The 26,262-nt window shown below is 48.2% G+C and overlaps 8 protein-coding genes across 14 annotated transcripts; 3 read left to right on the top strand and 5 right to left on the bottom strand.

Moving 5' to 3' along the window:
* Positions 1-185: 185 nt before the first annotated feature.
* On the top strand, positions 186-1,008 carry LOC108124969 (cuticle protein 16.5). Its single transcript, XM_043210257.2, has 3 exons — positions 186-226; positions 303-725; positions 787-1,008. The coding sequence occupies exons 1-3, from the start codon at positions 215-217 to the stop codon at positions 1,006-1,008; spliced, it is 657 nt and encodes a 218-aa protein (XP_043066192.2). The 5' UTR covers positions 186-214.
* A 132-nt stretch (positions 1,009-1,140) lies between these two features.
* On the bottom strand, positions 1,141-3,587 carry NtR (neuronal acetylcholine receptor subunit NtR). Its single transcript, XM_017241343.3, has 8 exons — positions 3,229-3,587; positions 3,028-3,159; positions 2,820-2,972; positions 2,580-2,767; positions 1,989-2,523; positions 1,643-1,783; positions 1,400-1,566; positions 1,141-1,339 (listed from the first exon to the last, which is right to left on the bottom strand). The coding sequence occupies exons 1-8, from the start codon at positions 3,545-3,547 to the stop codon at positions 1,220-1,222; spliced, it is 1,755 nt and encodes a 584-aa protein (XP_017096832.2). The 5' UTR covers positions 3,548-3,587; the 3' UTR covers positions 1,141-1,219.
* A 389-nt stretch (positions 3,588-3,976) lies between these two features.
* On the top strand, positions 3,977-6,912 carry LOC108125102 (Golgi matrix protein 130 kD). Its single transcript, XM_017241142.3, has 5 exons — positions 3,977-3,995; positions 4,053-4,151; positions 4,264-5,280; positions 5,335-5,847; positions 5,906-6,912. The coding sequence occupies exons 2-5, from the start codon at positions 4,095-4,097 to the stop codon at positions 6,683-6,685; spliced, it is 2,367 nt and encodes a 788-aa protein (XP_017096631.3). The 5' UTR covers positions 3,977-3,995; positions 4,053-4,094; the 3' UTR covers positions 6,686-6,912.
* A 34-nt stretch (positions 6,913-6,946) lies between these two features.
* On the bottom strand, positions 6,947-8,708 carry mei-S332 (meiotic from via Salaria 332). Its single transcript, XM_017241146.3, has 3 exons — positions 8,197-8,708; positions 8,084-8,140; positions 6,947-8,026 (listed from the first exon to the last, which is right to left on the bottom strand). The coding sequence occupies exons 1-3, from the start codon at positions 8,593-8,595 to the stop codon at positions 7,289-7,291; spliced, it is 1,194 nt and encodes a 397-aa protein (XP_017096635.2). The 5' UTR covers positions 8,596-8,708; the 3' UTR covers positions 6,947-7,288.
* Positions 8,709-8,917: 209 nt separating this feature from the next.
* On the top strand, positions 8,918-22,967 carry Vrp1 (Verprolin 1). Of its 7 annotated transcripts, none has more exons than XM_070278375.1 (11): positions 8,918-9,102; positions 9,423-9,534; positions 16,077-16,467; positions 16,538-16,791; positions 18,271-18,467; positions 18,704-19,102; positions 19,275-19,432; positions 19,491-19,918; positions 20,449-20,601; positions 20,674-20,983; positions 22,244-22,967. In XM_070278375.1, exons 3-11 carry the CDS (start codon positions 16,077-16,079, stop codon positions 22,567-22,569), a joined length of 2,616 nt encoding a protein of 871 aa, XP_070134476.1. In that variant the 5' UTR covers positions 8,918-9,102; positions 9,423-9,534; the 3' UTR covers positions 22,570-22,967. The 7 variants fall into 7 exon arrangements, with proteins under 7 accessions (XP_070134476.1, XP_070134475.1, XP_070134479.1 ...); XM_070278374.1 differs by having other exon boundaries at positions 9,200-9,534; XM_070278378.1 differs by lacking the exon at positions 8,918-9,102 and having other exon boundaries at positions 9,122-9,534; positions 16,541-16,791.
* On the bottom strand, positions 12,753-14,003 carry LOC108125105 (microfibril-associated glycoprotein 4). Its single transcript, XM_017241147.3, has 4 exons — positions 13,853-14,003; positions 13,721-13,800; positions 13,161-13,671; positions 12,753-13,101 (listed from the first exon to the last, which is right to left on the bottom strand). Exons 1-4 carry the CDS (start codon positions 13,957-13,959, stop codon positions 12,921-12,923), a joined length of 879 nt encoding a protein of 292 aa, XP_017096636.3. The 5' UTR covers positions 13,960-14,003; the 3' UTR covers positions 12,753-12,920.
* LOC108125106 (ficolin-1) lies at positions 14,090-15,241 on the bottom strand. The gene is made up of 4 exons (XM_070278382.1): positions 15,146-15,241; positions 15,031-15,092; positions 14,432-14,980; positions 14,090-14,376 (listed from the first exon to the last, which is right to left on the bottom strand). Exons 1-4 carry the CDS (start codon positions 15,194-15,196, stop codon positions 14,205-14,207), a joined length of 834 nt encoding a protein of 277 aa, XP_070134483.1. The 5' UTR covers positions 15,197-15,241; the 3' UTR covers positions 14,090-14,204.
* Positions 22,968-23,317: 350 nt separating the features above from the next.
* On the bottom strand, positions 23,318-26,135 carry Plekhm1 (Pleckstrin homology and RUN domain containing M1). Its single transcript, XM_017241144.3, has 6 exons — positions 25,928-26,135; positions 25,363-25,862; positions 24,598-25,311; positions 24,382-24,545; positions 23,805-24,327; positions 23,318-23,749 (listed from the first exon to the last, which is right to left on the bottom strand). Exons 1-6 carry the CDS (start codon positions 26,055-26,057, stop codon positions 23,606-23,608), a joined length of 2,175 nt encoding a protein of 724 aa, XP_017096633.2. The 5' UTR covers positions 26,058-26,135; the 3' UTR covers positions 23,318-23,605.
* Between the last annotated feature and the right edge of the window lie 127 nt (positions 26,136-26,262).

The following is a 26,262-nucleotide window of genomic DNA, read 5'->3' as shown; positions in this document are numbered from 1 at the left end:
GGTGCTGGTTGGCCCGCTTTGTTGACTGTTTGTCCGACGCTCAGATCGAAATCTAGTCAAGCCATCTGTACTCTGTCCACTTGTCCGCCTGTCCGTGAGTCCGCTTGTCCATTGAGTGCGTGGCCTGCCGGTAAGCACTATAAAAGTAACGCAATGCACGCAATCCATTTACAGTTGCAATTCTCCCTCGAAGCCAACCAATTCGTTATTCAGCATGAAACTTCTGGTGAGTACAGAAAGGTGCAAGGATCGCGGGTCAGGATCAAGACTAGCGGCTATCTGATATCCCACTGCTATTGAAGGTCCTTACCACTCTGCTGGCCGTGGCGAACGCCGCTCCTGGTCTCCTCGATTACGGACTGGGCCACACCGCTCCGGCCATCAGCTACGGCCATGCTCCTGCCATCACCTACGCTGCAGCTGCTCCCGTGATCAAGTCCTATGCTGCTCCGGCCATCAGCTATGCTGCAGCTGCTCCAGTGATCAAGTCCTATGCTGCTCCGGCCATCAGCTATGCTGCAGCTGCTCCAGTGATCAAATCCTATGCTGCTCCGGCCATCAGCTATGCCCACGCAGCCCCCGCCATCAGCTATGCCCACGCAGCTCCTGCCATCAGCTACGCCGCTCCCACAGTGGTCAAGTCCTACGCCGCGCCTGTGGCAGTGGCTGCTCCAGTGGTCAAGGCGGTGGCAGCTCCGGCCACCAGTTACTCCCACTTTAGCTCGGTGAGATTACAGAACTCCCAGGATTCGAGTTTCAAATTTATAATCTGATTCTCCTGTGCAGGTCGTTAACCACGCCACGCCCATCATCAAGTCGTACGCCGCCCCAATTGCCACGCCCATCATCAAGTCATACGCTGCCCCGGCTATAAGCTATGCCGCTCCCACAGTGGTCAAGTCCTATGCCGCCCCAGCCATCAGCTACGCTGCTCCCACGCTGTTGAAGTCCTATGCCGCTCCAGCCCTGTCTCTTGGCGGTCACGACGACTACTATGGCTATCACTAAGCCCGAGGAACAGCACCGCTCCGACCTGTAGAAAAGCAGGGGAGTGGGGACAACGGCGAGGATTCGCGACAGCCGTGGCACGTTCTCCTTAGTATTCTTCCCCTCTTCCCAACTCCATCCCGGACTCCCATATTGTTCTCTGAAAACTTCTTATTTATTTAAGAAACCTTTAATACTCTGTCAAGTGCAAAATAAAGAAAAATCTCATTTTTCAAATACTAGTGGCATCCTGGATGGCAAAAGTGATGATAACCACGATCGAGCTCAGGTTGTTCAGGATCTTGGCGAGATGGGGCCAGGGCTTCTCCTGGACATCGCAATAGACGCTTGACTGAAGGGGTTTTGAATGAAAATAATTATAGTTTCTAATAATTCCAAAGAAAATACTCACATCAGCCAAACGCAGTCCCAGGACGAACCGAAGGACGTTTGAGTTCATAACGGTTAGGAGACAGTTGGGGGCCTTTGCCTGGGGAGGGTAGAGCTCCAGCCACATAATGGCAATGTGTAGGATATAGCAGTAGGTGGCGACCATCATGAGAACCTTGAAGTCAGACACTGTCGGAAATGGGAGAAGATTATTAGGAATTCTTAGATTTATTTGTTTAAATGACTTTGTTTTTTATCAACTTACTCAAGGCCGGCACATAGAACGGAGGGGCGTGGCGCGTTATGTACATCAGGGCCCAGGCGGTTATCAGGAGGGAAATGAGGATGAGGGCACTCCTGCGGGTAGATCTCAGCACAAAAGACAGGATCACAAATATCTGGCAGGCTGAAAAGGATCAAGATTGGGGGGAACAATCAAAGCCGCAGTCTGATAGCAACTTTTTCATTGAAAGCTAAAGAATGAATGATAATGGGTGCTGAACGGCAACCGGATAAGACATTTTCATTGAAAATATAATTTGAAGAATTACCAATTAATGAATAGTCTCCATTGGAAAAAGAACTATGAAGTTTAAAATAAAAATTGTTACCTGCCAGCGGAACAAAGAAAACACTCATGTAGAACTGGCTATTTCTCTGCATCGTGAACTCAATGACCACGTCGCCGGCCATCGCCTGGAGTATGTGTTTCGGGGAATACCGGCTCTGCGATCCGTTCACCACCTGCTGGACGCTGATGTCGTTGAAGGTCCAGCCCGACGGCGTGTTCACGTGCTCATTTGGCTCCACTGGACTGCGCTGATCATCGTAGATTAGCGGCAAGCTCTCCATTCCCACCTCGCCGATGACGCCCAGTTGGATGTCGCACGTCACTCGTTCGCGTGGCCAGTTTCGGGCAGTGTCCACGCACCGGTTGGTCAGCCACATTTTGTTTAGATACATAGTTACATTTCCATTTGAATAAACCCGCAACTCGCCTCGGTATTGTAGCAAATTTTGTAAAGAATAGTCGGCGCCGTTAAGGGTATACATCTGGGGAGTCCATATTTTCAGGTCTCTATGCTCAAACGATTCCAAATGGCCGTAATCCGAGGGTTTCCAGCTCAACCTATCATCCTGCCAGTGCTGGATGAATGAAATTTTAGAAATTGTAAATAAAATGAAATTAGATTATGGAGTACCAAAATAAAGTTAAGAGTTGAGTGTAGCCAGGAGTTCTCTGGCTCGTATGCGACCGATAGCGGTCGGAAGTGGAACTTCAAGGAGCTCAGATTTCCCGGCTGACTGGCCTTCTCCCCACGCAGATTGATGTAGTCCAATAGCTTCTGCTCCACCAAGGGCTCGGGCTTATCGGGGGACAACTCATTATCTAAAATGAAATATGAGTGGTTTTTTGTCTTTAAAATGGGTAAGAAACCAACCAAATCCATCAAAGCCGCAATCGTAGAACCAGCGAGCTGTGTTCGAGCCAAATGAGCTGAAGCTAATGTAGTTTATGTTGAGGGCGGAAGAGTCCACAAACTGCAGAAGCGGTTCCTTCTTGAAGCCGGGTATGTAGACAAATAGCTCGGCATCTAGGACAGAAACAAGAAGACATGATTCCCTTTTATACTACTGGGGGAGACTTACTCTGAGTCTGTACGATTTCAATGGGCGTTGGCTCGTAGACCGACAGCAAGTTCCGATCTTGGTTGGTGGCAACGCGCCTCAAGCCCATGGCTGTACGGATAGCGGAAAACGTATTTCCGCCAGCTCCTATCACTACGGGCAAGAAAGCGTATTGGTAATCGCTCCATAAAATGTTTAGATATCAAGCGCAGTATCCCTTACCTATCTCGTATACCCGATCTGTGGGACGAAGCCGATCTGTCACTGAAAGAAGTATGTGAGCGTCCATGGAGGTCAGCACGTAGAACTTTAGGTGGAGCCTCTCCCCACTTCGTGCCTTGTTGTTGTCCAGGGAGTGGACCATGAAGAAATCGCGGTAGGCATATCCACTTTGCCCGATGGAGTAGCTGTCGCATGTGTCCAACTGGGCAAAGGTGATGTTGTAGCGTGACTTTGGAGCATTTGGAGGCTCTGCGAAACTTGGCGATGGTACCAGGCAGAGCCAGCCTAACGCCAGACAAGTGATAAGCCAGGAAGGCATTTTCCGGCGAGCGAGGTCTGATATCTGGTGAGGTTTGGGTTGGACTGAATTCGAGGCGATTAAAGCAGGAAGATGAATCTGAAGAGTAGCTTTATTAATCGCAATATTTAAATCGAACTAGTTTGCTGGTTTCTTTTAATTTAAAATTTAAATTTTAAAGATAAAAGTGAAACTAAAATATGTAAATTGCTGTGGAACATCTTAGTTATTTTACATAAATTGAAATTATAAATCAAAGTTTTTAATTAAGCTATTTAATTTATTTTTTACAATTTTACAGATTATACAATTTCAACAGCTAGACTTATTTTCAAAATTTAAATAGTTTAAATAATTTAACGGTCTCTTTGGAGCGATACCGTCGATAAGAGCTGCCAACCAGATATCGATAAATATTTTTCAAGTTTTGGAAAACGAAGCTTGAAGTCGTTGCACCGGTGTTGGAAAAGTAAAAAAACAATAAAAACTGAAACCCAAATAAAAAACCATATTTCGTATTTCTTAGGACCCCGGAGACTAAGATATCCCTCCGCCTAATCCGAAGGCCATGCCCGATGACACACAGGATGCGAAGGCGCAGAAGTTGGCCGCTGCAAGGAAGAAGGTGCGAAAATGGACTGCCACAAGCACTCCTTCGTTTTGTTTTGCTCTTGTGACGTGGACAGAATTGGCCTAATATTGATTTTGTTTATTGTCTGTTCTATGTGGACACCCAGCTGAAGGAGTACCAGCTGCGCAACAACAACAACAGCCATCCGGCGTCCGAGGAGCCCCTGCCCTCGCACTCGTCCACGGTCAGCATAGCCAGCAACTTGTCGGAACGCTCCGACTGTGAGACTAGTACCAATGGAGCTGCTGGAGCCGGAGCCGGCAATTTGCCGCCACAGGAGCAAACAGCTGTGCCTACAGCCGCCTCGTTTTTCACAAACAACCAGGAACCAGACATACCACTGTCCACACAGAACAGCGGAAGTGCTGACGCGTCCAATTTGCAGGCCTTCCAGGTTATTATTGCCGAGAAGGCGCAGCTGAATACCGAACTGACCAGGGCACGCCTTACATGCCGTGAGCGCGAGCTGGAACTCGAGGAGCTGCGCACCCTAAAGGACCAGACCCAGCAACGGTTGGATCAACTGCAGCTGTATCATCAAGAGCAGCAGTCACAGACCGAGCAGCAACGTCAGCACAGTACCCTGCTCCAGAGCCAATTACAGCAGTCTCAAGCACAAATCGCGGACCAGAATACGCATCTTCATGAACTGGAGGCCCAGCTCAAGCAGGTCAACCTTCGGCAAGAGGACCTGCAGCAACAGCTGGCCAGCAAAACCAACGAGCTTGAGATGGCACAGCTCAAGTTGCGTCAACTCTCTGACGAGTCCAACATAACTTCCGACAATCGTGTAGAATCGTTGGTGCAGACCCAGTACATGTATGAGCAGCAGATACGCGATCTCCAGGCAATGGTGGGCCAACTGGCGCAGGACAAGGAACAGGCTGCCGGTCAGTACCAAAATTATGTGCAGCACCAGAGCGGTGAGATCGCCAAGCTCAACGAGCGAAACGCCGAGCTCTCCGAAGAGCTAAATGCCCTTCGGGAGAGGGAAAGGCAACTGGTGGAGCACGTGAGCAGTCTGGAGAAGGACATTCAAAAAAACCTGAGTATGCAGGCTCAGTTTAAAGAAGCCAACCAAGATGTGCCCAAAAAGGAGGAGAATGGAGTTGAACAGGAAAAGGTAGGCACTAGATATTTGATCTTAAGGCACTGATGACAACTTGATTCATTTTAGATTGCTTTGGAGGAGCAACTGGGCGCCTTGAAGGAACGTCTCAACGACTTGGACTTCGAACGTCACGAGTTTCAACTGAAGATCAAGTCGCAGGACGACCAGCTGAAGTTGAAAGATGCGGCGCTGGCCGAATTGGAGCAGGAACTGGAACGCTTACAGGCGGTACAACCGGACCAGACCAAGCTGCTGGCCACCATGGAGTCGGACAAGGTGGCTGCGTCTCGGGCCCTTACCCAGAACGTTGAGATGAAGCAGCAGCTGGATGAACTTCAACAGCGGTTTGTCCAGCTAACCAATGACAAGGCCGAGCTTGTCATAAAGTTGGATGCCGAAGAGTTTGCCAATCGCGAAATACGTCAGAACTTTACGAGTATGGAGCAAAAGCTGCACGCTAATGAGGAGCGCTTCAAGTTCAAGGATGAGGAGATGATCCGGCTCTCCCACGAAAATGTGGAGCTCCAACGACAGCAGCTGATGATGCAGCAGCAGTTGGACCGCCTGCAACACTACGAGGTGGGTGGATCTTTGCCAGTTTTGATAAAATTTTGGTTCTAAGAAGATCTCATTTCAGGCCAAGGCTTATCATAGCCATGAGGAGAAGCCAAAAGAAGACGGAGGAGGAGAGATTGATGGAAAAGATGCAGCAGAGTTGGAAAGCCACGATCATGACCATGGCGATCACGCTGACCATTCCCATTGTCATTCGCAAGATCATTCCCACAATCATTCACATGATCATGAAACCGAGGAAAACCATAATCATTCACATGACGATGGCCATGACCATAACCACGACCATGCCCACGACCATCCTCACAATTCTGTTCAAAAGCTTAGACCTTCAGGTACTCTGCCCACCGCCGAGGCCGTCGAGAGGTTGCAATCCCGCTTCACAACGTTGATCAGCCAGGTGGCCGACTTGACCGAGGAAAAGCACAGCTTGGAGCACCTGGTGTTGCAGCTGCAGAGCGAAACGGAGACCATAGGCGAGTACATCGCCCTCTACCAGACGCAACGCCGCATGCTCAAGCAGCGGGAGTACGAGAAGGCCGCCCAGATGCGGCTGCTGCAGGCGGAACGCGAGCAGCTGCGCGAGAAGATCGAGGCGCTTAACAAACTCGTTGTGAGCCGAGGTGTGGAGTTACCTCCAGATCCAGGGCAAGTAGAGCCTCAGGAAGCGGCCGTTAACAGCAAAGGACCGGACGCCACGGAAGGACAGGAAAACTCGCAACAAATCATCAACAAGATTCAGGATATCATAAGCGAGATCAAGGAAAATACTGAGCAGCCTGCGCATCATCATACTGGCGACCATTTGAACTGCTGCCTGGGAAAGTTCGAGGTGGTCTAAGTGGCGACCACCGCCGCATCCTTGTCCTCTGCTCGCCAAGTGCAATTACCGTCTGCTTACGTAAAAACCATTCAATTTGCTACTGTATTTAAATGTATATCGAACCGAACTCTGGTTCGACCAGGGTCTTTTGTAAATTTTTTCAAACGATGTATCCGAATATAAAAATATTTGCATCTAAGACGAGTCTAAATTTATCCCAAGTAAAATTTATTATCAAAAAAATATTAGTGTATGTTTTATTAAAAGAAATCGTAATTATTACAAACTTGTTCTTAAAGATACAACATTTGTCCAAATTGGCATCTAAAATGGGATGCATTTAAAATTTATATTTTATTTGATTTCTAATTCTAATTAAAATTTCCAAGAAAATTGTAAAACATTTTCACTTAAAATTAACTAAAAAATTGGTTACATTTTTAGTCAGTCGTTCCGCTGGGTTCGTTGGAAGGTCATTTCCCTCCAGAGGTCCAGAGTGGCGCTTCCTCTTGGCTTTACAGTCATGGTCTAACTATTTTAACAATATCGACTAACATAAAACATTTGACATTACGAATACGATTACAATTTGGATTAAGTCACTAATATTAGATCGATGAATTACTTCTTAGCCTTTTCTTTCTTTTTGGATGTGCTCGAATCGTTTCGCATCTTGTCCCTTAGACTGGGCTCCTTTAGTTCGGCGGGTCGGCATCTGCGACTTGGCCTCTGAACAGGGCTAGTACATGAACTTTCCAGCTTGGATTTACATTTGGATGATTCCTTTCTTGGCTTGGCAGCTACAGAGGTGTTGGGAGTGCTAGTTGTTTTTGCGGCATTAGCCTCGAACTGGCTGCGCCTTGGGCTTTGCATAAGACTAGAATCATCCAACGATATAACGCTCACGTCCGTCGATTCGCTGTCTGGAATGACTAAAGGAACCTTGCCATTTTTTCCTTGATTTTTGGCTCGTGACGTATTTTTCCGAGCTCCAGGTGGATCTGGATGTTGTAACGAGTCTGAACTAACCATTGCAGGCGAGTAGGAGTGCCTGCCGACTGCATGTCTTGCTGGTTGGATGCTCATGTCTAGCGATTCGTCCGCGGTAATGATTATAGAAGGTATTTTCTTGGTTTTGTTATGAGCGATGGGGGCTGTCGTGTTGGTATTAACTTCCTGCAGAACTCTACTCCGAATGGATGGAGCATTTCGGACCGTTACTGGGGTCTTCTCCAATGCCGTATCATCGTTGCAAACTGAGCTTGTATTGTTTACTGGAGTTAGTACCTCATTAATACAGGGCATGTGCCCTTGGAAACTATATTGTTTTTCCGGTGTCCTCTCGATTGCATCTGGCGGCTGTGGAGATGAAAACCATTGCTTATTAAGAATCCAATTGTACGAAATTAGCCTTACCGTTTCTTCATCCGGCTGCTCATCTGGAGGTTCGCTACTCACAGAATCCTCACAATCCTGCGGATAAAGGGAATTTAGCTCTATATTTAGGTACGTTGAGTATTTAACTTTACCATTTCCTCAGCCATTTGGTCTTGCGACGATTCGCGGATTCTAGCGGAGCCGCTCGTACGACGGCTACTTGGAGACACGAACTTGGAGGCCAGCAACTCGCAGGAGCGACGATTAATCCGGCTCATTTCCCTCGAGGTGCGGCGCGTCTCGGTCGGCGGAGAATCCAGTTCCATGCTTTCCGTAATGTCATCTACGTCTACGGAATGGTCACGCATCAAATGCTTTATCAAATTCAGGATCTTGCTGCGATTGACTTTGCGTTCCAGGGCCATTTCCTCCCGCACTTTAAAGTAGTCCTGTTGCAATTGAACTTGATACGACCTGTAGGCGGCCGCCTCCAAGCGCAGCTTCTGGACCTGGTCAGTCAATTCGGCGTTGAGAAGCTTGAGATATTCCATTTTAACAGACGCTATCAATCAGTCCTGTAGATGCTCCTATTTTTGATTTTTTCCAGTGTGACCATTCTGAGTTGAAGCATCAGGACGACGATTTCGATAACACAGGCTATCAGAGATGCTCAATTAGCCATTTTTTGTTTGATACAAAGCTAATGGCTATAAAAACTTGATTTAAGTTAAAAAAAAAAAGTTTGTATTTTGAATCTTTATTTAATTTAGTTAAAATTTATGCAAAATTAATGTACATGTATTAGATTTAAATTTATAACTGTCCCTTATCGATATCGATAGGCCAACGTTCACAATGAATTCTGTCCAGTGGCCCACCTCTAGCCATATAGCCAGCAGCACAATAAATTTTTTGTTTTCTCAAACGATTGCGAGAAAAAGCCTTATAACCGAAGCAGATAAACGATGCTGCGCGGCAAGGGCCCCTAATCGAAACAATTAGCTAATCCGATACGAAAAGCCATCCTACGGCAACGATATCACCGAATTCCATAGCCTGTGAGTGACGTACAGAAGTGAGAGTGCTACCTCAGTGTGCGTGTGTTTGTGTAAAAATGAAAATTAATCAAATTTCTTACTCGTTCTACGACTTTAGGCACATTTGCAATTTAGCCAGACCCTAACACACTTCCACAATCACTTGGTAGCTAGGGACACTTGCTCGTTTGCACAGTACACACCATTGAAACACTCGACACCTGCACCCGTGTGCGTACGCGACTGTCGAAGAATCGGGCGCGCGGATTGGAAATTGCATAAAAATATTCGGATGCCCTGCTATGTTGCATTACCTACATATCCGAATTTCTGTTTGCTAGAAAACATCGACACCTGAACACCAAGAGAACGCCAACCAAAGCACCTGCCACAGACTAATTGCCAGCGCGGAGAATTCAGAGCAGCACTTCAAGCCAGTAAACCCGCTTCAAGGTGAGCTTGTTTGAAAATCCGCATATACCCACAGAGTGCATCTGTTTTGTCTAAATGGGCTAAAGCTCTAGCTTCAGTGTCGGTTCTTTATTGGCGAAAGTTACGTCCAAAGAGACTTGGACTCGGTGGGGAGGGCTTCTTATCTTATCGCGCGGACTGGAGAATTTTTTGTTTAATAATTATGTGTATGTATAATTGCAGTTGCCAGATGGAATTCTTGTCCAGACCATGTTTTGGCTCAGTGCAGGATGGGGGCTAGCCGGCTAGAAAGGGTGCAACAAACTCGGCAGCTTTGATTTCTGTATGTCGGCTTCGTGTTTGTTTGTTTTGTCGCTTTTGTCTTAATCACATTAAGCAAAACGGTCGGCACGCGACGCATGACGAAGGCAGCAGCAATCCACACACAGATGCAGTGCCCACCCTCCCACCACCCACCAACTGACCTACAAAAAGTGCAATGCTCGCCGGCCAAACAGCAACTAAAATTTGCCAGCTAAGGGTTGGTTCAGCGGCGCAATTGCGATTTGTCAGTTGCCTTGCTTACTTAATGTCTGTGGAATGGAAATAATCATGGGCTTTAGTGGCGGAATGTGGAGAGCACTACATCCCACCTTGGTGGCCTTTTGTTTCCTGCAGGAGCTACCACAATGGCCATGCCATCCGTCGTTGGGTTCAATGTCATTGGCGTGGGGTAGGCCAGGTTCTGGGGTGCACCACCAGCCAGGAGTCTGTCTGCCTCTGAGTCTATTGTGCCGTCCCCCCAAGGGTACATACAGAAATATCGAGTGCTGCTGCCTGCAATGACACACGCATCGTGTGAGCAGCCAGCCTCACCAGAGCCAGAGGAGGAGGTGGGGGGGTAACTCGTCGGCCTTGTGTGCGGCCATTTGTCAGTGGAATTGGTTGTCATGCATTTTTCGAGCACTGCATCACACGGTGCTGTGATTGGCACGTAGTGGCCTGCTACTCTTATTGTTCAACCGCCCCCCCTGCCTCTCGGTTATGTTGCACTTCCTTGTGGAAACCTGGAACTGAATCATAAAACGTCAGTGGGTACTCTCGCGAGGGCTAACCGCTTCCTCGAAGCTTGTGAGTCATTCGCAGCCTCGTGTGTTTGACTTTGTTTACATCATGAGGCACTGCGAGAAACAGACCTGCCTCTGGAAGACCCAACACTGGAGGTCTGAAGTAGAAAGTGGCCTCACGCTTTTGTCAGTGGAGGTGTTGTATGCAAAACAGCGAACCCAACACCCAACACCGCTAATGCCATTGATGTGTTTGCGTTAGTTATTTAAGCATTGTGCGACGGCGCTGAAAACCGCATTTTAATAAACCCTCCCGGCAGTGTCGGCAAGTGCAGCAGTGCCTCATATCTGGTGCTGGTACTGGTGTGTAAGCGAATATCAGTCTTACGCCATCGCTATACACTCTGCAGCGAAAATAATAATGAATAAAAAGCTTCAATTACAATGAAGAAAAATGAGGCATGGCCTAGAACTAATGGTTGTGTACTAAATTTTCAATTAAATACTGCCGGCGAGCAGATTAATTTTAGAATCTTATGGTTTCTCCAGAGAGATGTGGCTTCTGAATCAACTTTTCACTTCATAAAGGCTGATCGTGGATCGTGTCTTTTGGATTTTATAACCGAAAGTGATTAGTACTGCGGTCACATATCATTGTCGTTGTGGAGAGCGTGCTTTTTGGAATGTCAATGATGCCTCCAGCCTGCAGTTGAAATTTTAATACTGCCTGGGCTTTGTGTAATTGGAACTTGGCCACTAAATGGCAGAAATAATTTCAAGAAATTGAAAGCGAAAGCTGGGGGCCTAGTTAGTAAGACTTCCCAGCCGAGTTTCCAAACGGGCAGCTGGAAAAACAGGTTATTGTTTTGATCGAGAACCTCTCTAGCCCTCTTTAATGAATCACAAAGGTTAATGACTAAGCCTAAGCCTTATTTTAAAATAGGTACTAGCAGGCCAACAAAACGGCACTTTAATCGAAAGCTAATCGAGGTCTGGAGGCCTGGCAAATTACCATCATTAGGGTACTGTCCTCACCAAGACACCTTACTTGCGCAACATCTTTTCGAAGTAATATCGGCTATAGTGCTTCTCCGGGGCGTGTTCAACACTCAATATTTGCCTTACATAATGGCCCATCCGTGCCCGGAATCGGAATAACTTCCGGGCTTTGATTCAATTTTGGACCACAGACCACAACATACACACACCCATGTTTGTGGGTGCATTTGGGGCAATTAACTTGATGACAGTTTATTGGGGCAATCCGAAGGGAGAGATGGGTGGTGGACACACCTCTGGAACGTTAATTGAAACTAAGGGCCAGAATAAACACAGTTTTTGGAGGAACGGCCGTGGGAATGACTCACTTTCATATCAGGAAGCAGATTGCTAAAAAGCGCCGATTTCACTTAATCGATTTGCTGTCAATGAACCTTTTATTTGGGTGCAGATTGGTGTACCTCTGAGGGAGGGTTTACTCCACATTGGAGGTTCTATCGTTTGTTGGCCAAAATTCCTTTGATTTTTGAGTGTCTGCCCGAAATACTGGCCATGCGATATGATAAGATATGGGGACCTTAAAAAATACCAGCGAAGGCTTATGCTTTAGACTTTCAGCGAACTCGTCAAATGAGTCACCTCTGGGAGCTAATATTTGACGGAGATTGGATAGTTGGACAGGGGGTACTCCTTCCAGAGATAGAAGGGATCTGAGATCGGCACACATCCGTCAGATAGCCGGATCCAGCAGCTGTTCAATTAAGCCGTAATTCGTTCGAATGATTCAAGCAGAGTAACCGACAGTGAGTCATCGGCAGTGGACAAGTAAGGAGCGTTTTCCATCAGACCAGTACCCACTGTGCCACTTTAATGATTCAAGACAGTCGGGGGGTATTTCGCACGTTTCTTCAGCAGATTCTTCTCATCGTCATCATCATCATCATCATTGCCCGGCTGATGACAAGTGCTTCTGCAATTGTGGCTGGTTTCTACACAGAGAGAAATACCGGAGGGGAGAGAGGCCATGACGTCACAGCCCCACAGAGCGACCCCTCCAATAGCTAATTTTATTTTTATCAAAGCGAGTTCCCCCCCCCCAGAGAGGCCTCGCATGCGCAGCCGTTGGAGCTCCTCAGTTGGCATTCAACTCGCGAACCGAGAGCACCTCGCGATTCCACCAAAAAACCAAATCAGTTGAGAACCAAAAGCCACTTTGTTTACGGTCGTGTGTGTGCAAAAAGCAAAGAAATTAAAAATAAAAAATAAAAACAAATCAACGGGAAACGGGCCATTATCAGAATGTAAATAAACCCCAAATTGTTGATAGTGTTTATCACGATTTCCCATCGAAGTGGAATTTGCTTACGGCGGCCCACTGCCTTGGACGGCCTGCCTCTGCAGGCTGTTGGAGCACTTGGGCCGGATCAGCAGCTGTACGGTCTTGTAGCCATAGTCGTAGCCCCGCCAAGTCATCCAAGTGATCCCGCGACCCGATAGCTTCGCCTCGAACCGTCCACCCTCCAAGTACTGGCCATTGAGGTTGCTAGTTGGGGGGTGAGAGGTAGATATCAGCTTGAATCCTCACCAGGACACACTACTCACCTCCTTTGGCACTGATCGTACCACCAGGCACCCACGTACATCCTGGCACAGCCGTGGCCCAAGACGTCGTGGTCAAAGGTCGAGAACGGCTTGCCCTTGTGGTACTTCAGCGAGTCCCCGGCGTCCCCCGAGTACCTGCCCAGTGTGGCCAGCGGGTAGGAGTCGTTGGCACTGCCGATGGCGAAGCTGTCGTAGTGGGCATCCCGGGTGTCCCCGTAGAAGTCTTCCAGGTGGACGAACAGCTCGTATGGCTCGGCGGCCGTTAGGAAGTGGATTTTCTCCAGGCCCAGGAAGAACTCGCCGCTAAGACTGCCGAATCCCCGGCTGTACTCCTCCCAGCTGCGGTAGAAGTTCTCACTGCCGTCCTGCCGCCGCTGGATGACGGTCCACCCGGAGCCGGCTAGCCGGGTGTCGCAGAAAACGGGAAAGGGCTCTAAGCCGGGCACCTCGATGGTGTGGATGCCATTAGTGTTGATGCCGGCGGCCAAGCAGGAGGAGGGATGTGATGATCCTGCCAAGGGGGAGAGTAGTATTTTGTGGGAAAGGCCAATCATACTTACTCTTCTGGTGATCCACTCCCTCCTTTGGTGGAACCAGCTCCCTGAAGCTATGCTTCAACTCCTCCAGACTCACCTTGAAGCTAAAAACACAAGTCAGAGACCATCTTGGATAGCTCTTATCAGGAAACCCACCTTGACAACATTCTTTCGGCCTTCTGGAAGAGCCTCTCCTGCCTATCGGCAAGGCCTCTGGGAGGAGAGCACCCCACCAGTAGAAACCAAACCACACAGAGCCTCATGATCTTGCTGCCCAGAGCGATCCCAACAATCTAGATGCTGGCTACTTCTAGAAATAGTAGTACCCTGGGCTTATCGGGAAACCTGAGGTCAGGTCCACCTTGGGAGATAGTCCGGTAGGAAGCGGAAAGGTTTCAATGCAAGAGTATACTATATTTCCCGACTGATCAAGTGATTGGATGATTCAATGACTACCCGCTTTGCATAACAATTGATCTCAGCGTTCTTGGGGTGCCGCCTTCAAGACTCACGTCTGAGTCACTGGTACTGGTACTGGTACGTTTCGGCACTTGGGCCGTATCATCATTTGGGTGATCTTGTAGCCGTAGTTGTGGCCGCGCCAGGAACGCCAGCACATGCCCCGGGCGAACAGCTTCTCCTCGTACTGCCCCCCCGGCACGTACTGCCCATTAAGGTTGCTGGAAGTCTTTAAAGATTAGGCACTGGACTTTTGTGGGATATCCGAGGGCTTACCTGTCCAGGCAGGCGTTGTACCACCACCCGCCCAGGTAGTAGAAGGCGCAGTTTTTGTTGAACTCCTTGTCGTTGTCCCTGTCGTAGGTGGAGAACTTCATTTTCCGATGGGAGCGCAGGGAGTCGCCCGCCGTTCCGGAATACTTTCCCAGGACGTTCATGGCGTAGTCGTCCTCCGCGCTTCCAATGGCGAACTCGTCGAACTTGGCATGCTTCTTGGTTCCTTGGAAGTCCTCCAGATGGACGTACAGTTCGTGAGGCTCCAGGGCAGTCAGGCCCCGAATCTTCTCCAGGCCCAGGAAGAACTCTCCCTCGAGGCTACCGAACCCTTCTTTGTACTCTTCCCAGTGGCGGAAGAAGCTCAGGCTGCCGTTAAGCCGGCGCTGGATCACCAGCCAGCCAGGACCAGCTAGCTGATTGTCGCAGAAGACGGGGAAGGGGCTTTGTCCTGGCACCTTGACGGTGACCTGGTCACCAGCTTCTCCGGAACTGAGACAAGAAGTGGGGTAGACCTGGGCGGGGGTCAAGGCTTGCGCTTCCTTCTTCAAGCTAGGGAGGGGAGGATCTTTAAAAGAGGACCTCGTAGGACTAGTAGTTACCTTGAAATGAGGAGCTCCGACATCTCGTAAATGCTCTCCAGTTCCTCCACCACATTGAGGGACTTTGAATGAGAATCCTTGAGGGTTTGGGACTTAAAGGACTTCACAGACTCACCTCTACCCCAATAATTAGAAGAAAATAAAATGCCAAGCCGCTGTGCTTCATTTCGTCAGAGAATCGACCGAGATTGAGTGAGATTTGGATTTGGATTAGGAACTTATGCCACCCAAAGGGGTGATGAGCTCCCCAGTCTCCAGCCTCTCATCAGTTATCAGCTTTCGTGATTATGATGGCCTGATAGTCTCCCCGGAGCTCCTCCACCTTAGAACTAATGACCGCACACTCACCTATTGTGAGAGATCTGTCATGTAGACGTGGGATTGCCTGGCTTTCGGAGCAAGTGGGTTGTGGTGTCTCAGTTCCAGTGCCCTCCAAACTGTACGACTTGACTTATTTTGGGTCTCAACTTTTCCATGGAGGTATCATAAATATGGCACACTTAGTGGAATCTTTTTTGAATAAATTACATACCCATCTGTTAGTCTGTATTTAGTTAATGGCTTCTACTATTTGTAGTAACTAATATAGGCTAGTAATCTCTCCAAAGATGCGTTCAACAAAATCAAAGCCGTAGAGAATTTCAGGCTTCGGTGCTTTCTGTTTCTTTGGTCTCTAATTTTTTATCGGGGCGTCAATCGCAACACGGGGCAGATACAAGACATAAATAATAATAATATAGAAATGGTATTAGCGAGACACCCAGCAGTGTGTGCGAGTGTGCGCCGGCAGGGTGTGTGGGTGGTGACAGCGGTCTTGGCTTGCCAAGCCGCGTCTTTATGAACACCGCGAGTGTTAGCCAGTCTCGCGCTGAAGCTTCGCAGAGGCGGACAGGGAATTATAGACAGAAGACTTGGAGACAAAAGACAGAAGAACCGAAGAACTGGGTTTCTAAAATGCGTCTCAAGAGAAGCTCCAAACAAAAAGTAGTCTCTCGTAGAGTCTCCTAGAGTCTATTCTCACACAGAACTCTCTTCTTCCGTTTCAGATGGCCATACCACCGCCACCGGGTCCACCCCCGCCGCCAGGACCACCCCCGCCGCCGGCCATGGGCGGCCTCAAGCTAGGCGGAGGCGGGGGAGGAGGAGCCGATGCCCGATCCGCCCTGCTCAGCTCCATCCAGAAGGGCACCAAGCTGCGCAAAACCAACACAGTGGACAAGAGTGGCCCATCGCTGGCCGGCAAAGTCTGCGGCTCCGATGGAGGAGGTGGAGGCGGAGCTGGACCCAAGCGCACCCTTAACAACAACATCTCCACCAGCAACAACAACAACAGCAGCAGCAACAGCAATGGCCTTGGCAATGGAGCTCCCAAATTGGGAGGCCTGTTTGAAGGCCTCTCGCAAATGCCGAAGCTGAAGCCCGTGAACGGCATTCGCGGTAGGTTAACTATAACTTTTAGCTTCATAAATGGTTGCTCAACGTTCACTTCCGGTTTCCGCCCACACAGCAGCGCCGTCCGTCGCGGCAGCAACGAAATCAACGGCTCCGCAGCGCAGCAACAGCCCCCCCACCGCCGCCGCTGCCTCTGCGGCCAGCAATGGCCCCATGGACTTCAACACGGAGCTCACCAAGCACCTGACACTGAAGCGCCAAAAACAGCAGCAGCAGCAACAACCACAGCCGACGGGCAACAACACACATATCAATGCCACGGAGGCCAATCTGAGGACGAACCGGGGACCTCCACCGCAGCCGCCAAAGGTGAGAGGGAGATGTCGGGTTGGTGATGCCCTCATGCCAAGATTGGGCAGAGGGAAAGGGTTATTTATAGAGTGGAATAGGGAGTATTGGTTATTTTTGTCAGAATAGAAATTATGGGCATGAATATTGTAGCTTTTCTTATTGGAGGAGATGGCAGGGTCTAAGTAAGCCCCATAGGATGTGCCAATTGGATATATTGCCAACTTCTCGAGGTCATAACTAGGGTAGTTCTAGTCCTATCATGGTATGGTATACCTTCCCGATCTTAGGTTGCTTAGAGCTTTAATATTTAATGAAAATCTAGCTATAAAAAATTTTACCTATTTTTCGAAAATTTTAAAAGGGGTACCATCATAAAAAAATTTAAAAAATTGGGAAAAAATTTATTTCAAAGTTTTTAAATATTTTTGATGCAGTTATATGCGGGATAGAGTTGAGATTATTTTGAGGTACGCGACTCCCAAATCCGATAAGAATTGTTCAAGTTATGGTTCCTCAAAAAGGTCGAAGTTGACCTAAATTTCATATATAGGGTTCTGAAAAATTCGTAATGAAAATTTAATCATTTTCTAAACTTGTCGGGGCCATAACTTGCCTAATTTTAGTCAGATCGGATCGGATATGTTATACCTTCCTGTTCTTAGAATTTGCAGAACTTTGATTTATAGTTTAAATCTGGCAATAAAAAATATGACCCATTTTTCGAAAATTTTCCAAGGGGTACCATCGTAAAAAATATCTTAAAAAATCGAAAAAAATGTATTTCAAAGTTAATATATATTTTTGATGCAGTTATACAGATAGTAGAGTTACGAGTATTTTAATATATGACATTCAAATCGAATAAGAATTATTCAAGTTATGGCTCAGCAAGGAGGTCAAAGTTGACATTAATTTCACATTAAGGTTTAAAATAAAAAATCATGTTTTTTTTTTAATTTCTAAAGACCATATCTGGCTTAATATTCGTCCAATCAGACTATGATATACATTCCCGATCTTAGATATCCTAGAGCTTTGATTTTCTATCAAAATCTGGCTATCAAAATTTTGAGCCATTTTTCGAACATTTTCCAAGGGGTAACATCATAAAAAATGGTAAAAAATTTGAAAATATTTTTATTTCTAAAGTTAAGTACAGATCGATAGAGAATTCGGCCATAAATCTTTCAAAGTATGCCTCTTCAAGATCGGATGAAAATAAAGAAAGATACACGCTTTTAAAATAGGATGAGACTAAATATGTAGCTATTCTCCAAGTCTATTGACTATAGTCTATAATTAAATAATGATTTAGTTATTGGAAGAAAAAGCTACTAGTTAACCTTTACTAAGAGTATGACTAACTACTCTCCAGACTCCAGACCCATAAAAGTTGAAGGCACTTGAAGGCGATAAGCATATTTGATGAGCTACTTAACGGACAATATTTACTATTTGAGCTTGGAGACATATATTAATCCATTGTTCCACTTACAGGCCAGCTCCGGGGACTCGATCTTGGACCGCATGAACATCCCCCGCACACCAGCACCGCCGAACTCCGCCTCCGCCTCCAGCTCCATTCACGCCTCCTCGAAGGCGGCGTCGCCCACGCTCTCGGACAGCGGGAGCAACAACAGCAGCGCCAGTGGTCATGGAGGCGGCAGCGTCAAGAGCAAAGCGGCCAATCTGAAGTGAGTATGGTGGCTGGAGCTATCACTAGCTGGGGTTCTGACCTCGGGGTGGGCCTACACCTGGTTCGGTTGGGTTCTCTTCGGTTCTCCATTTGTATATTTTTGTTTAAAAATATCTCTTGATTTTCTTCTTTATTTTTGGATTACTTTCCCCGGATTACATGGTTATCCTCACACACCACCACCACCACCTCAACCAACAACAACACACTTGTACCATACTTGCCCACCCACAGTATCTCGTTAGGCAGTAGTTTTGTAAATAGTTCCAAGACAACCTCAAGTGCCTCCACCACGTCGCTGAGCTCCAGTCGCACATCCTCGACGGGATCGCTGCGCAATCTGGCGCCGAACAAGTCGACTTTGTTCGGCGGTGCCAGCAGTGCCACAACCGGGTCGGTCTCTGGTGAGGGGTATGCGAGCGTTCAGAAACCATCGCCCCCCTCCACGGCCACACCCACACCCCCATCCACACTGCCCTCCGCGCCGCAGCAGCAGCAGCACACCACGAAGCCGGCGATCAGCTTCGGGAAACCGAACTTCGCCCCAAAGCCGCCGGGTCTGCAGCAACTGGCCATGGCCAACGGCCAGCAACGTCCGGCGGTGACCAGGCACCACAGCATGAAGTCCCCCAGGTATACCAGAATCAGTGGCCCAAGGCTGCAAGCTATCGCTAACCAAGCACGCAACTCCGCCGCTCTCATCTGCATTCAACACTCTTACCCCCTAACTTGTTCGCTTCCTAACCAAGCTTTGACTCTCCACCATGGCAGTTCCTCCTTCTAATCCGGTTCGTCTCCCCCACAGATCTCCTCCAGCAGCGGGAGGCGTCAACGGGCCTGTGTTCCCCACCCAGCAGCACTTTGGCACCATGAGGGCGCCCCTGCAGTTCCAGGGCAGCGAGTCCTCCAGCAGCCTCAACACCAGTGCCGGCAGTATGCGATGTACCCCCAATCCTCCCAAATGTAAGGATGTTTTTAAGTCAAATCTTAGCTCGGAAACTGACGTACCTTCTCTGTCCAGCCCGCCCCTCGGTGAAACCGCCGCCACCTCCGACGCCGGCACGCAGCTACTCGAACAGCAATCTGAACAACATAAGCGGCTCCTCGACGCCCTTCAGCGCCGTCAACACGGCCCTGATACAGAGCTCCAGCAGCACCACCCAAGCCCCGTCGCCGCCCATCACACAACCGCCCTCCTCCTCCAGCAGCAGTAGCAGTGTGGCCGCCCTGCGCGACCAGTTCCGCGTGGGAGCTGGCATGTCTAATGGCAGTGCACCCTCGCCGACGCCCACCTTCAGCTCGTCCTCCGCCACGGCCAGTCCCAAGGCCTCGATGATGCGCGAGAATGTCAAGCCGATTATTTTGAACGGAGGTCCTCTGAATCCTCCAGCCCCGCCTCCGCATCGCAGCTGTCCGCCACCGCCGCCGCCGCAGCGACAGTCTAGCAACGTAAGTAGCCCCCCAGGCATAACAATAACACAAGGACAACAGGTTGGCCAAAAGGACAAGGGTGACTTTTGGCAGGACAGCCTCGGGTTTATTTATGGTAGACAAGTGGGAGGAGAGTGGCAGTGGGCCAGAGAATCATTGTTGGGAATATAAGGGATAACCACAAAGGGATAAACTGATTCAATAGTAGAAACTATAAGGTAGGCTGGACCTATCCCAAACATAGTTAGCCCCTCACTTTGCGCATCGCCCACCCCCTTGGGCGCTGCTCTTATCCGAGCCTGGTACTCTCTCTCTGCGCCGGCGCCGCATGGCTTCACCTGCTCATCTGCCAGCAGCATAGCACTCCTGGCAGTGCGCACGGCTGTTACGTTGTCCGAGTTTCGTTCGCCAGTCACCTATTTTCGTGTTGAGTGGCGGGTGGGTGGATTGATTTTCCACAAACAAGACGTGACCAAAACACAGGCCTCCTGGCACACATCCTCCAGTTACCATCGCTCAGCGCGTAATCCTGTGATGAGCTCCTTCAGCAGCAGCAAGACCGATTAAGGCACTGGCTCTGCAAGAAGCTGCTGGCGATAAGGCAGATAATCGAAGCCCAACGAGGAGAAGTCAAGGTTACCAAGATGCTGATGGTGAACAGCAGCAGCAGCAGCAGTGGCAGTGGCAGTGGCAGGCGCAACGTAACTACAGCAGGATATTTTAAGCCCACAAGTCTTGGTCGCAGCTAACCTTCTTCTTTGAATATCTTTCAGGGCGGATCCGGATCGGGAGCAGCACCTGTACCACCGCAGCGACACTCTTCCATCAGGCCGAACGCCCCGTCGACGCCACCCACGCACATGGCCAACTCCTCGCACCAGTTTGGCAGCAGCTCGGGCCTGTCCGGGTCCGGATCATCGGGCTCGGGTCTGGGGGGAGCTGGCGCCAGCGTGGGCCGCCTGGTCATCGATCTGGAGACAAAGTTCGGGAAGCGATTCCACAACGTTACGGAGTTCCCAAAGCCGCCGCCCTTCCTAAACATACAAAAGGTGTATCCTAGTCGCACGTTTAAGGCCACCAACGGTATGTAGTCGTCGAGTGTGTGTTTTGTAAGTGTCTTGGAACTGAACCATGCACTCATCCACTCTCGTGGATGCATCTCGTAGGTGCATATGTAACACACATTGTACACACACACACACACACACACCCATGGAATGCTGTTATATAAGTATTTGTTTAAGAAGCACACGCTCTGGCATTTTAGTTTCAAACTGCGAACAATACAACGACTCTTATCTCCATACACAGTATACATATTATATATATGTATATGTATATGATTTTAAAGTGTATTACTATTATATATTCTTTGATTTGATTTGATTGTTTACGAGAACACAGCACAGTTTAGGAAACCTTTTGATTGTTGTTGTTTATTTTAATGTTAAGAGGCGCCAAGAGAAATAAATCCACGGCCGGGAGAATGTTATATTTTGTATATTTCATAATACTAAAGTTGAATAGCTTTATCCAAAACTCACACATATATTACATTATATACATTATGTTATAATTTGTTAACTTCCAAGAGGGGGCAGCGTCGTGTGGCTCCCTTTGCGATATTAGCACTAAGCACACTTTACACAATATTATTACGCATAGTTTATATTTTATACCCAATCTACAATATATACTCTTGATATATTTATCTGTATTGTATCTGTATTGTAAAGAAGGCCACCCATATCTCGAAGCCCATATAAACATTTCCGATATATTGAATGTAGCGCATGCTTATATTTTAATCACGACCCCCCCTGCTGGCTATCATTTCTGTATTCCTTTCGTATTATATCCGATGAATATTTTATTTTTAGTCCAAACCATTTAATTCAAAGTTATCATTTGATGGAAGAATAAACCAAAATTTGATTGGATAAAAACATACATAAGCATAACACTCATTTTGTTTCATTTTCTTGTGTTATTCATTTAAGATCCTTGTTTTGGGTGAGGAGCTACCTGTTGGTATCCACATTGATATCCATTTGTCTGTTTCCAGATCAGAATCTTAGGTTTCTTTAAAGATTTATTTCCCGATGGGGGGCTGTTGATTTTTATTAATTTTATTTTTTATTCAATACATTATTTTATCTTACTTTCAGCATCCAAAACATACTCCTCCACTTAGTCTCCACCCTTCCCACTTCCCACCTGATTTCAAACATTTGTTGCCGTCGCAGTTCGCTTGTACAACCGACTCATCTAGTTCTTGATCCTTGGATCCAAAATTGTACATATGTATATCTATCTACCCCGCCTTTCGCTTCTTACCCACAGCTGCACCTGCTCCGGCGCCCATCGCCAACAACAATAACAACAACAGCTCGGTGGCCAGCAACAACAACACGCCCACGAATCCGAATCCGGGTGGCGGAGGAACACCAGCTCCGGCTCTGAAGCCGGCCTATGCACCGATGAAGAAGCACCGAGCGCCAGCCCCGCCGCCCCAAGCGGGCGTGGCCGCTGCCACCGTATCTGTCATCCGGCAGTCGAGCTTCCTGTACGGCGGGGCCGCCGCAGCCGGAGGTGCTGGTGGTGCGGCAGGCATCCGGCCGCAGTCGCAGTCGGCGGGGAGCGGGCCCCGGAACTCCACCGTCTACTGAGGGGGGAGCAAGTCTCTGATCTGTACATAAGTGTGATGATTGTGTGCCGCCGGTGTGTCTGTGTATGCGAGTGTGTGTGATAGGTGCCTCTAGAGTGGTTCCAAAGCACCCAAGGAGAGTGCTTAGAATAAACGAACACAATAGCACACTGCAAGAAAATCCCCCTCAAGAAAAAGAGCTTCAAGAAGCACACAAAAATAATTCGTTGGCGTCTTCCCAGTTACAAAAGGAATAGCCTTTGCCACAAAACCTGTATATAGGATTATAGCACCAGGAGTTAGTGAAATTATCAAACAGCATTCTATTATATGTATATCTTTTTGTATGTACTCTGGGAGCAGGGCGCTTCTAAATATTAAATATCTTACTAGACTGAACATGTTAAAGAAACCCAAAAACAGCAACAATTAATTAATGTAATTATATATACAATACGGGATACTTAGTAGCGATACTGTACTGCAGCGATACTTTCCCCTAGTCCCCTAGTACACTCAGAGAAAATGTTAACAATGCAAGAAACAAAGCACAACTTGAAAGCATTTCCGACTCAGATCCAACGTCTCAGATCGAACCACGAGAAGAGTCTGTGTGATAATCTCAAAGTTTTCGAAAAAGACATCCCTCGATCTGTCATCTGGGTTTGTTGAACTCTCCTTATTGGGCAATAACTACATTCATAATTATTATTCTATTATTAATATTAAATTCAATCATTGTTGTTGGACTCGGTGTCATTAGAAAAGTATTAATCAGCAATTGCATATTTTTTATTCCGACTCAGATTCATTGCAGTTATCAATAAATACAAATTATTATGAAATCATTCCAAAACTTGAGCTCTGTGTTTTCCTGGGCCAAGGCCAAGCGGTGTCTTGTGTGTTTTCCATATATATATTTGAGTATATCGTAAATGCTGTCAAGCAATAACATTGTAGCCTTAACCCTAGAGTAAGTGTAAAGTAAAGCCTTTTCTCGGTTACACGTAAATAACAAATCGCACTTTTCAACTTAAAACTAAATATGGCGTCGTCTTCTAGGACGACTCGTGCTTCTCCTTGAGGCACTGGACGGCCTCCTGGAGGCCCTGGTCCTCTTGTTTGCGCCTCCTGTCGCATCTGGGGCACGGCTGCTTCTCGTTCAGGCATTCGGCATGGAACACGGCTCCACAAGTTAGGCACTGAAACGAGGTCATTTAGTAATTGGATCGTTCTTTAGAAAGAAATATAATTTACCCTGTAGGTCGTGCTAATGTGAAATGGATACAGAACTCTGGGGCTCTGGCAGATCTCGCAGATGAAGCCCTTGAGCTGGCACAGCCGGCACTTAAGGACGTGAGCCTCGCCCAGCTTGAAGGCCTTCTGCAGCTGCTGGCATAGCACTCCGCGCTGAATCAGACCCAGATCCGCAATGGAGTACTGGTGGATGTGCTCGTAGAGGTACTCCCTTCCCGAGAACTGATTCTGCAACACTTCTATGCTGCCTGGGGCACAGGTGTACAAGTATGCACGGATGAAGTTGAGTCGAATCCGCAGGGACTGCAGCTCAGCCATGGCGTCGGAGGCAAAGTAGATGCTAGGATTCAGGAGCTGCATATCCAAAAATGGCTGCGACCGGAACTCGGCCAGAAAAGTGGCTGCCCGTTTACTGACGCTGTACTTCCTAAAGTCCCAGTTGTAGATGATGCGTGCTGGGATCAGCTGTGTCTCCACATCCATACAGTTGTTGCAGTAGTAGCTGCCGCTGAAAGCGCACACTCTTGGGGGAAACATGGTTACCAAAATGTATGGAAACTGAGAACTAGAACCTTACTGAAAATTGGAGTATCCTATCCCCAGCGGATGCTGGCAGCTCTTGCAGAGGAATCCTTGGGCGTTCAGTCCTGGTTCACGGGGCAGCTGGCACAACTGGGCCACCATTTGTTGCAACTCCGCCAGATCAAAGTTCGAGGTGATCAGTTCGAACTCAGAGTTGGTCTAAAAATATGGAATGTTATGAAAATTATTAATTTGTTACCATTCTACCCACATCTAGAGACTGAAGGTCGCTCAAATCCTCTGAAACTGGGGGATCGCTATCGCGATGACCGGGCGCTATATTCAGGGTGGAGGCACTGGCACGAAACTTCTCCCAGATTTCTGTCCAACCGGGAGTGCTTTCACGGTTGCTCTCGTGCTTTCTCAGCACAGCATTGTAGCTGCATCTGTCCGTGGGGGAGCGCAAGCTGGTGGCGCTGCTCACGCTGACGGATCGCTGGAAAAACCGAGATCCGGAGACATCTTCCGTTGGTGAGTCGGCGCGCGAGGTGCCCAGATCCCCGGACCATGATGTCTGCATCAAGTTGGTCAGAGAATTGCTGCCCTGGGGCAACAGACTGGGTGGCTCATCGTCCAGCACCAGGTCGCCAATAGAGCTCTCCAAGTGGCGCTTTGATCTTTTACGATTTCTGGTCTTGCTGCTTGAAGGAACCTCATCGGTTTTCTCTGGTTCTCCAACCTCTGCAGCTTCCGCTGGCGGTGGGGACAGCTCTTCGCTTATCACAGCCATCTCGTCGAACTTCAGCATCAACAGGTCAAGATTATCTCGCTGACTTACGTCTGCCATCCCAAAGTGTCCGCCCCTACTGAACGGGCTATTAGAAATGGACTCCGAGAATAGCTGATTCGTTTGCAGGGGCTGTGGTGTGGGGATGACCACAACGTCGGAGCCAAGCGAGCTGGCCACATCCTCACCACTGCTGATCTGAAATTCGGAATGAATAAATGTAACCAATGGAAAGAATTCTGCACATACCGGACACGCTTTGAGGGCGGGAGTCCAAAGATCCGACTGCTGCAGCGATTGGTCAGGCCAGTAGTTCAGCAGGCTAGAGTTGACCGGCAGGTCAAACTGAACATGCGCCTCTAGGCTCTCCATGATCTTGGCCGCCGTCTCTAGGCCCTCTGAGTCTCGAAGAAGGGCGTGCCGCTTGTAGTAGTGCCCCAAAGCGGAGCCATTGCGCCGGATATTTGTGAAATAAGATGAGAACACCGACTCGTTCAGCGATAGGCGGATCCAGGCCCGGCACTGGCCCGTTTCCGAAGTAATCTGGCTGAGACTCTGGATTTGCTCGATCACCTGCTTGTGCATGAAAACTAGGCAGGGCGACCAGAAGCTGGGATCGGGCCTGCGCTCCACGTCGCCTGCCAACACATTGAAGGTTGCCGACAGAAAGGAATCCTTCAGACCGTGGAGGAACAAAGCCTCCAATGTGGTGCAAAGTGAGCTCGTCTGCTCACACAGGCCCAGGACCTCTGGAGGAGACAAGAACCTTACATATGGAAAGAGAAAAGGGGGAACACCCCAATCCAAAACATACCGAGAGACTTTTGCTTCACCTCGAACTCAATCTCCCGGGCATTTTCGTTCAGTGTGTTGATGAGGGCTCCTTTAACTACATTCTCGCGCTTCGACGAGAAGTGGTTCAGGCTGCGAAAGAGGGAGCTCATTTGCTTAAAGTTTACTAGTTATTCTTTGTTATTATTCATTGTTTTTATAAGAAGCTCCAGTGTTGCCAGATGCGTGTTTAGTTTTCCCCTAAATTCAATTGGCCAAAAAATACTGCTTTCCTCCTAAATTTTAAAAAGCATGGACACAAATTATAAAAAATATAACAAGTTCAAAAATTAAATTCCGGAATAAAAACTAAGAGGG

Source organism: Drosophila bipectinata, chromosome 2R (genome assembly GCF_030179905.1).
Source record: "Drosophila bipectinata strain 14024-0381.07 chromosome 2R, DbipHiC1v2, whole genome shotgun sequence".
NCBI classification, from domain to species: Eukaryota; Metazoa; Arthropoda; class Insecta; order Diptera; family Drosophilidae; genus Drosophila; species Drosophila bipectinata.
Note: the sequence above shows the minus strand (reverse complement) of the source record. Positions and strands in the feature narration are given on the sequence as shown.

Coding starts and splice junctions, on each gene's coding strand:
- LOC108124969 (XM_043210257.2), top strand. Junction 726..786: donor GTTACTCCCACTTTAGCTCG/GTGAGATTACAG, acceptor TCTCCTGTGCAG/GTCGTTAACCACGCCACGCC.
- NtR (XM_017241343.3), bottom strand. CDS start 3,547: ATGCCTTCCTGGCTTATCACTTGTCTGGCGTTAGGCTGGCTCTGCCTG. Junction 2,768..2,819: donor TTGCGGCTTTGATGGATTTG/GTTGGTTTCTTA, acceptor ATTTCATTTTAG/ATAATGAGTTGTCCCCCGAT. Junction 1,340..1,399: donor TGGGACTGCGTTTGGCTGAT/GTGAGTATTTTC, acceptor AAACCCCTTCAG/TCAAGCGTCTATTGCGATGT.
- LOC108125102 (XM_017241142.3), top strand. CDS start 4,095: ATGCCCGATGACACACAGGATGCGAAGGCGCAGAAGTTGGCCGCTGCA. Junction 4,152..4,263: donor TGGCCGCTGCAAGGAAGAAG/GTGCGAAAATGG, acceptor GTGGACACCCAG/CTGAAGGAGTACCAGCTGCG. Junction 5,848..5,905: donor ACCGCCTGCAACACTACGAG/GTGGGTGGATCT, acceptor ATCTCATTTCAG/GCCAAGGCTTATCATAGCCA.
- mei-S332 (XM_017241146.3), bottom strand. CDS start 8,595: ATGGAATATCTCAAGCTTCTCAACGCCGAATTGACTGACCAGGTCCAG. Junction 8,141..8,196: donor ACCAAATGGCTGAGGAAATG/GTAAAGTTAAAT, acceptor CTTTATCCGCAG/GATTGTGAGGATTCTGTGAG. Junction 8,027..8,083: donor AGCAGCCGGATGAAGAAACG/GTAAGGCTAATT, acceptor TCATCTCCACAG/CCGCCAGATGCAATCGAGAG.
- LOC108125105 (XM_017241147.3), bottom strand. CDS start 13,959: ATGAGGCTCTGTGTGGTTTGGTTTCTACTGGTGGGGTGCTCTCCTCCC. Junction 13,801..13,852: donor GCCGAAAGAATGTTGTCAAG/GTGGGTTTCCTG, acceptor TTGTGTTTTTAG/CTTCAAGGTGAGTCTGGAGG. Junction 13,672..13,720: donor GGGAGTGGATCACCAGAAGA/GTAAGTATGATT, acceptor CCCCCTTGGCAG/GATCATCACATCCCTCCTCC.
- LOC108125106 (XM_070278382.1), bottom strand. CDS start 15,196: ATGAAGCACAGCGGCTTGGCATTTTATTTTCTTCTAATTATTGGGGTA. Junction 15,093..15,145: donor TTCTAATTATTGGGGTAGAG/GTGAGTCTGTGA, acceptor TCTCATTCAAAG/TCCCTCAATGTGGTGGAGGA. Junction 14,377..14,431: donor TACAACGCCTGCCTGGACAG/GTAAGCCCTCGG, acceptor AAAGACTTCCAG/CAACCTTAATGGGCAGTACG.
- Vrp1 (XM_070278375.1), top strand. CDS start 16,077: ATGGCCATACCACCGCCACCGGGTCCACCCCCGCCGCCAGGACCACCC. Junction 19,433..19,490: donor TACCCCCAATCCTCCCAAAT/GTAAGGATGTTT, acceptor TTCTCTGTCCAG/CCCGCCCCTCGGTGAAACCG. Junction 20,984..22,243: donor CACGTTTAAGGCCACCAACG/GTATGTAGTCGT, acceptor TCTTACCCACAG/CTGCACCTGCTCCGGCGCCC.
- Plekhm1 (XM_017241144.3), bottom strand. CDS start 26,057: ATGAGCTCCCTCTTTCGCAGCCTGAACCACTTCTCGTCGAAGCGCGAG. Junction 24,546..24,597: donor GCGACCTTCAGTCTCTAGAT/GTGGGTAGAATG, acceptor CCATATTTTTAG/ACCAACTCTGAGTTCGAACT. Junction 24,328..24,381: donor ATAGGATACTCCAATTTTCA/GTAAGGTTCTAG, acceptor GTTTCCCCCAAG/AGTGTGCGCTTTCAGCGGCA.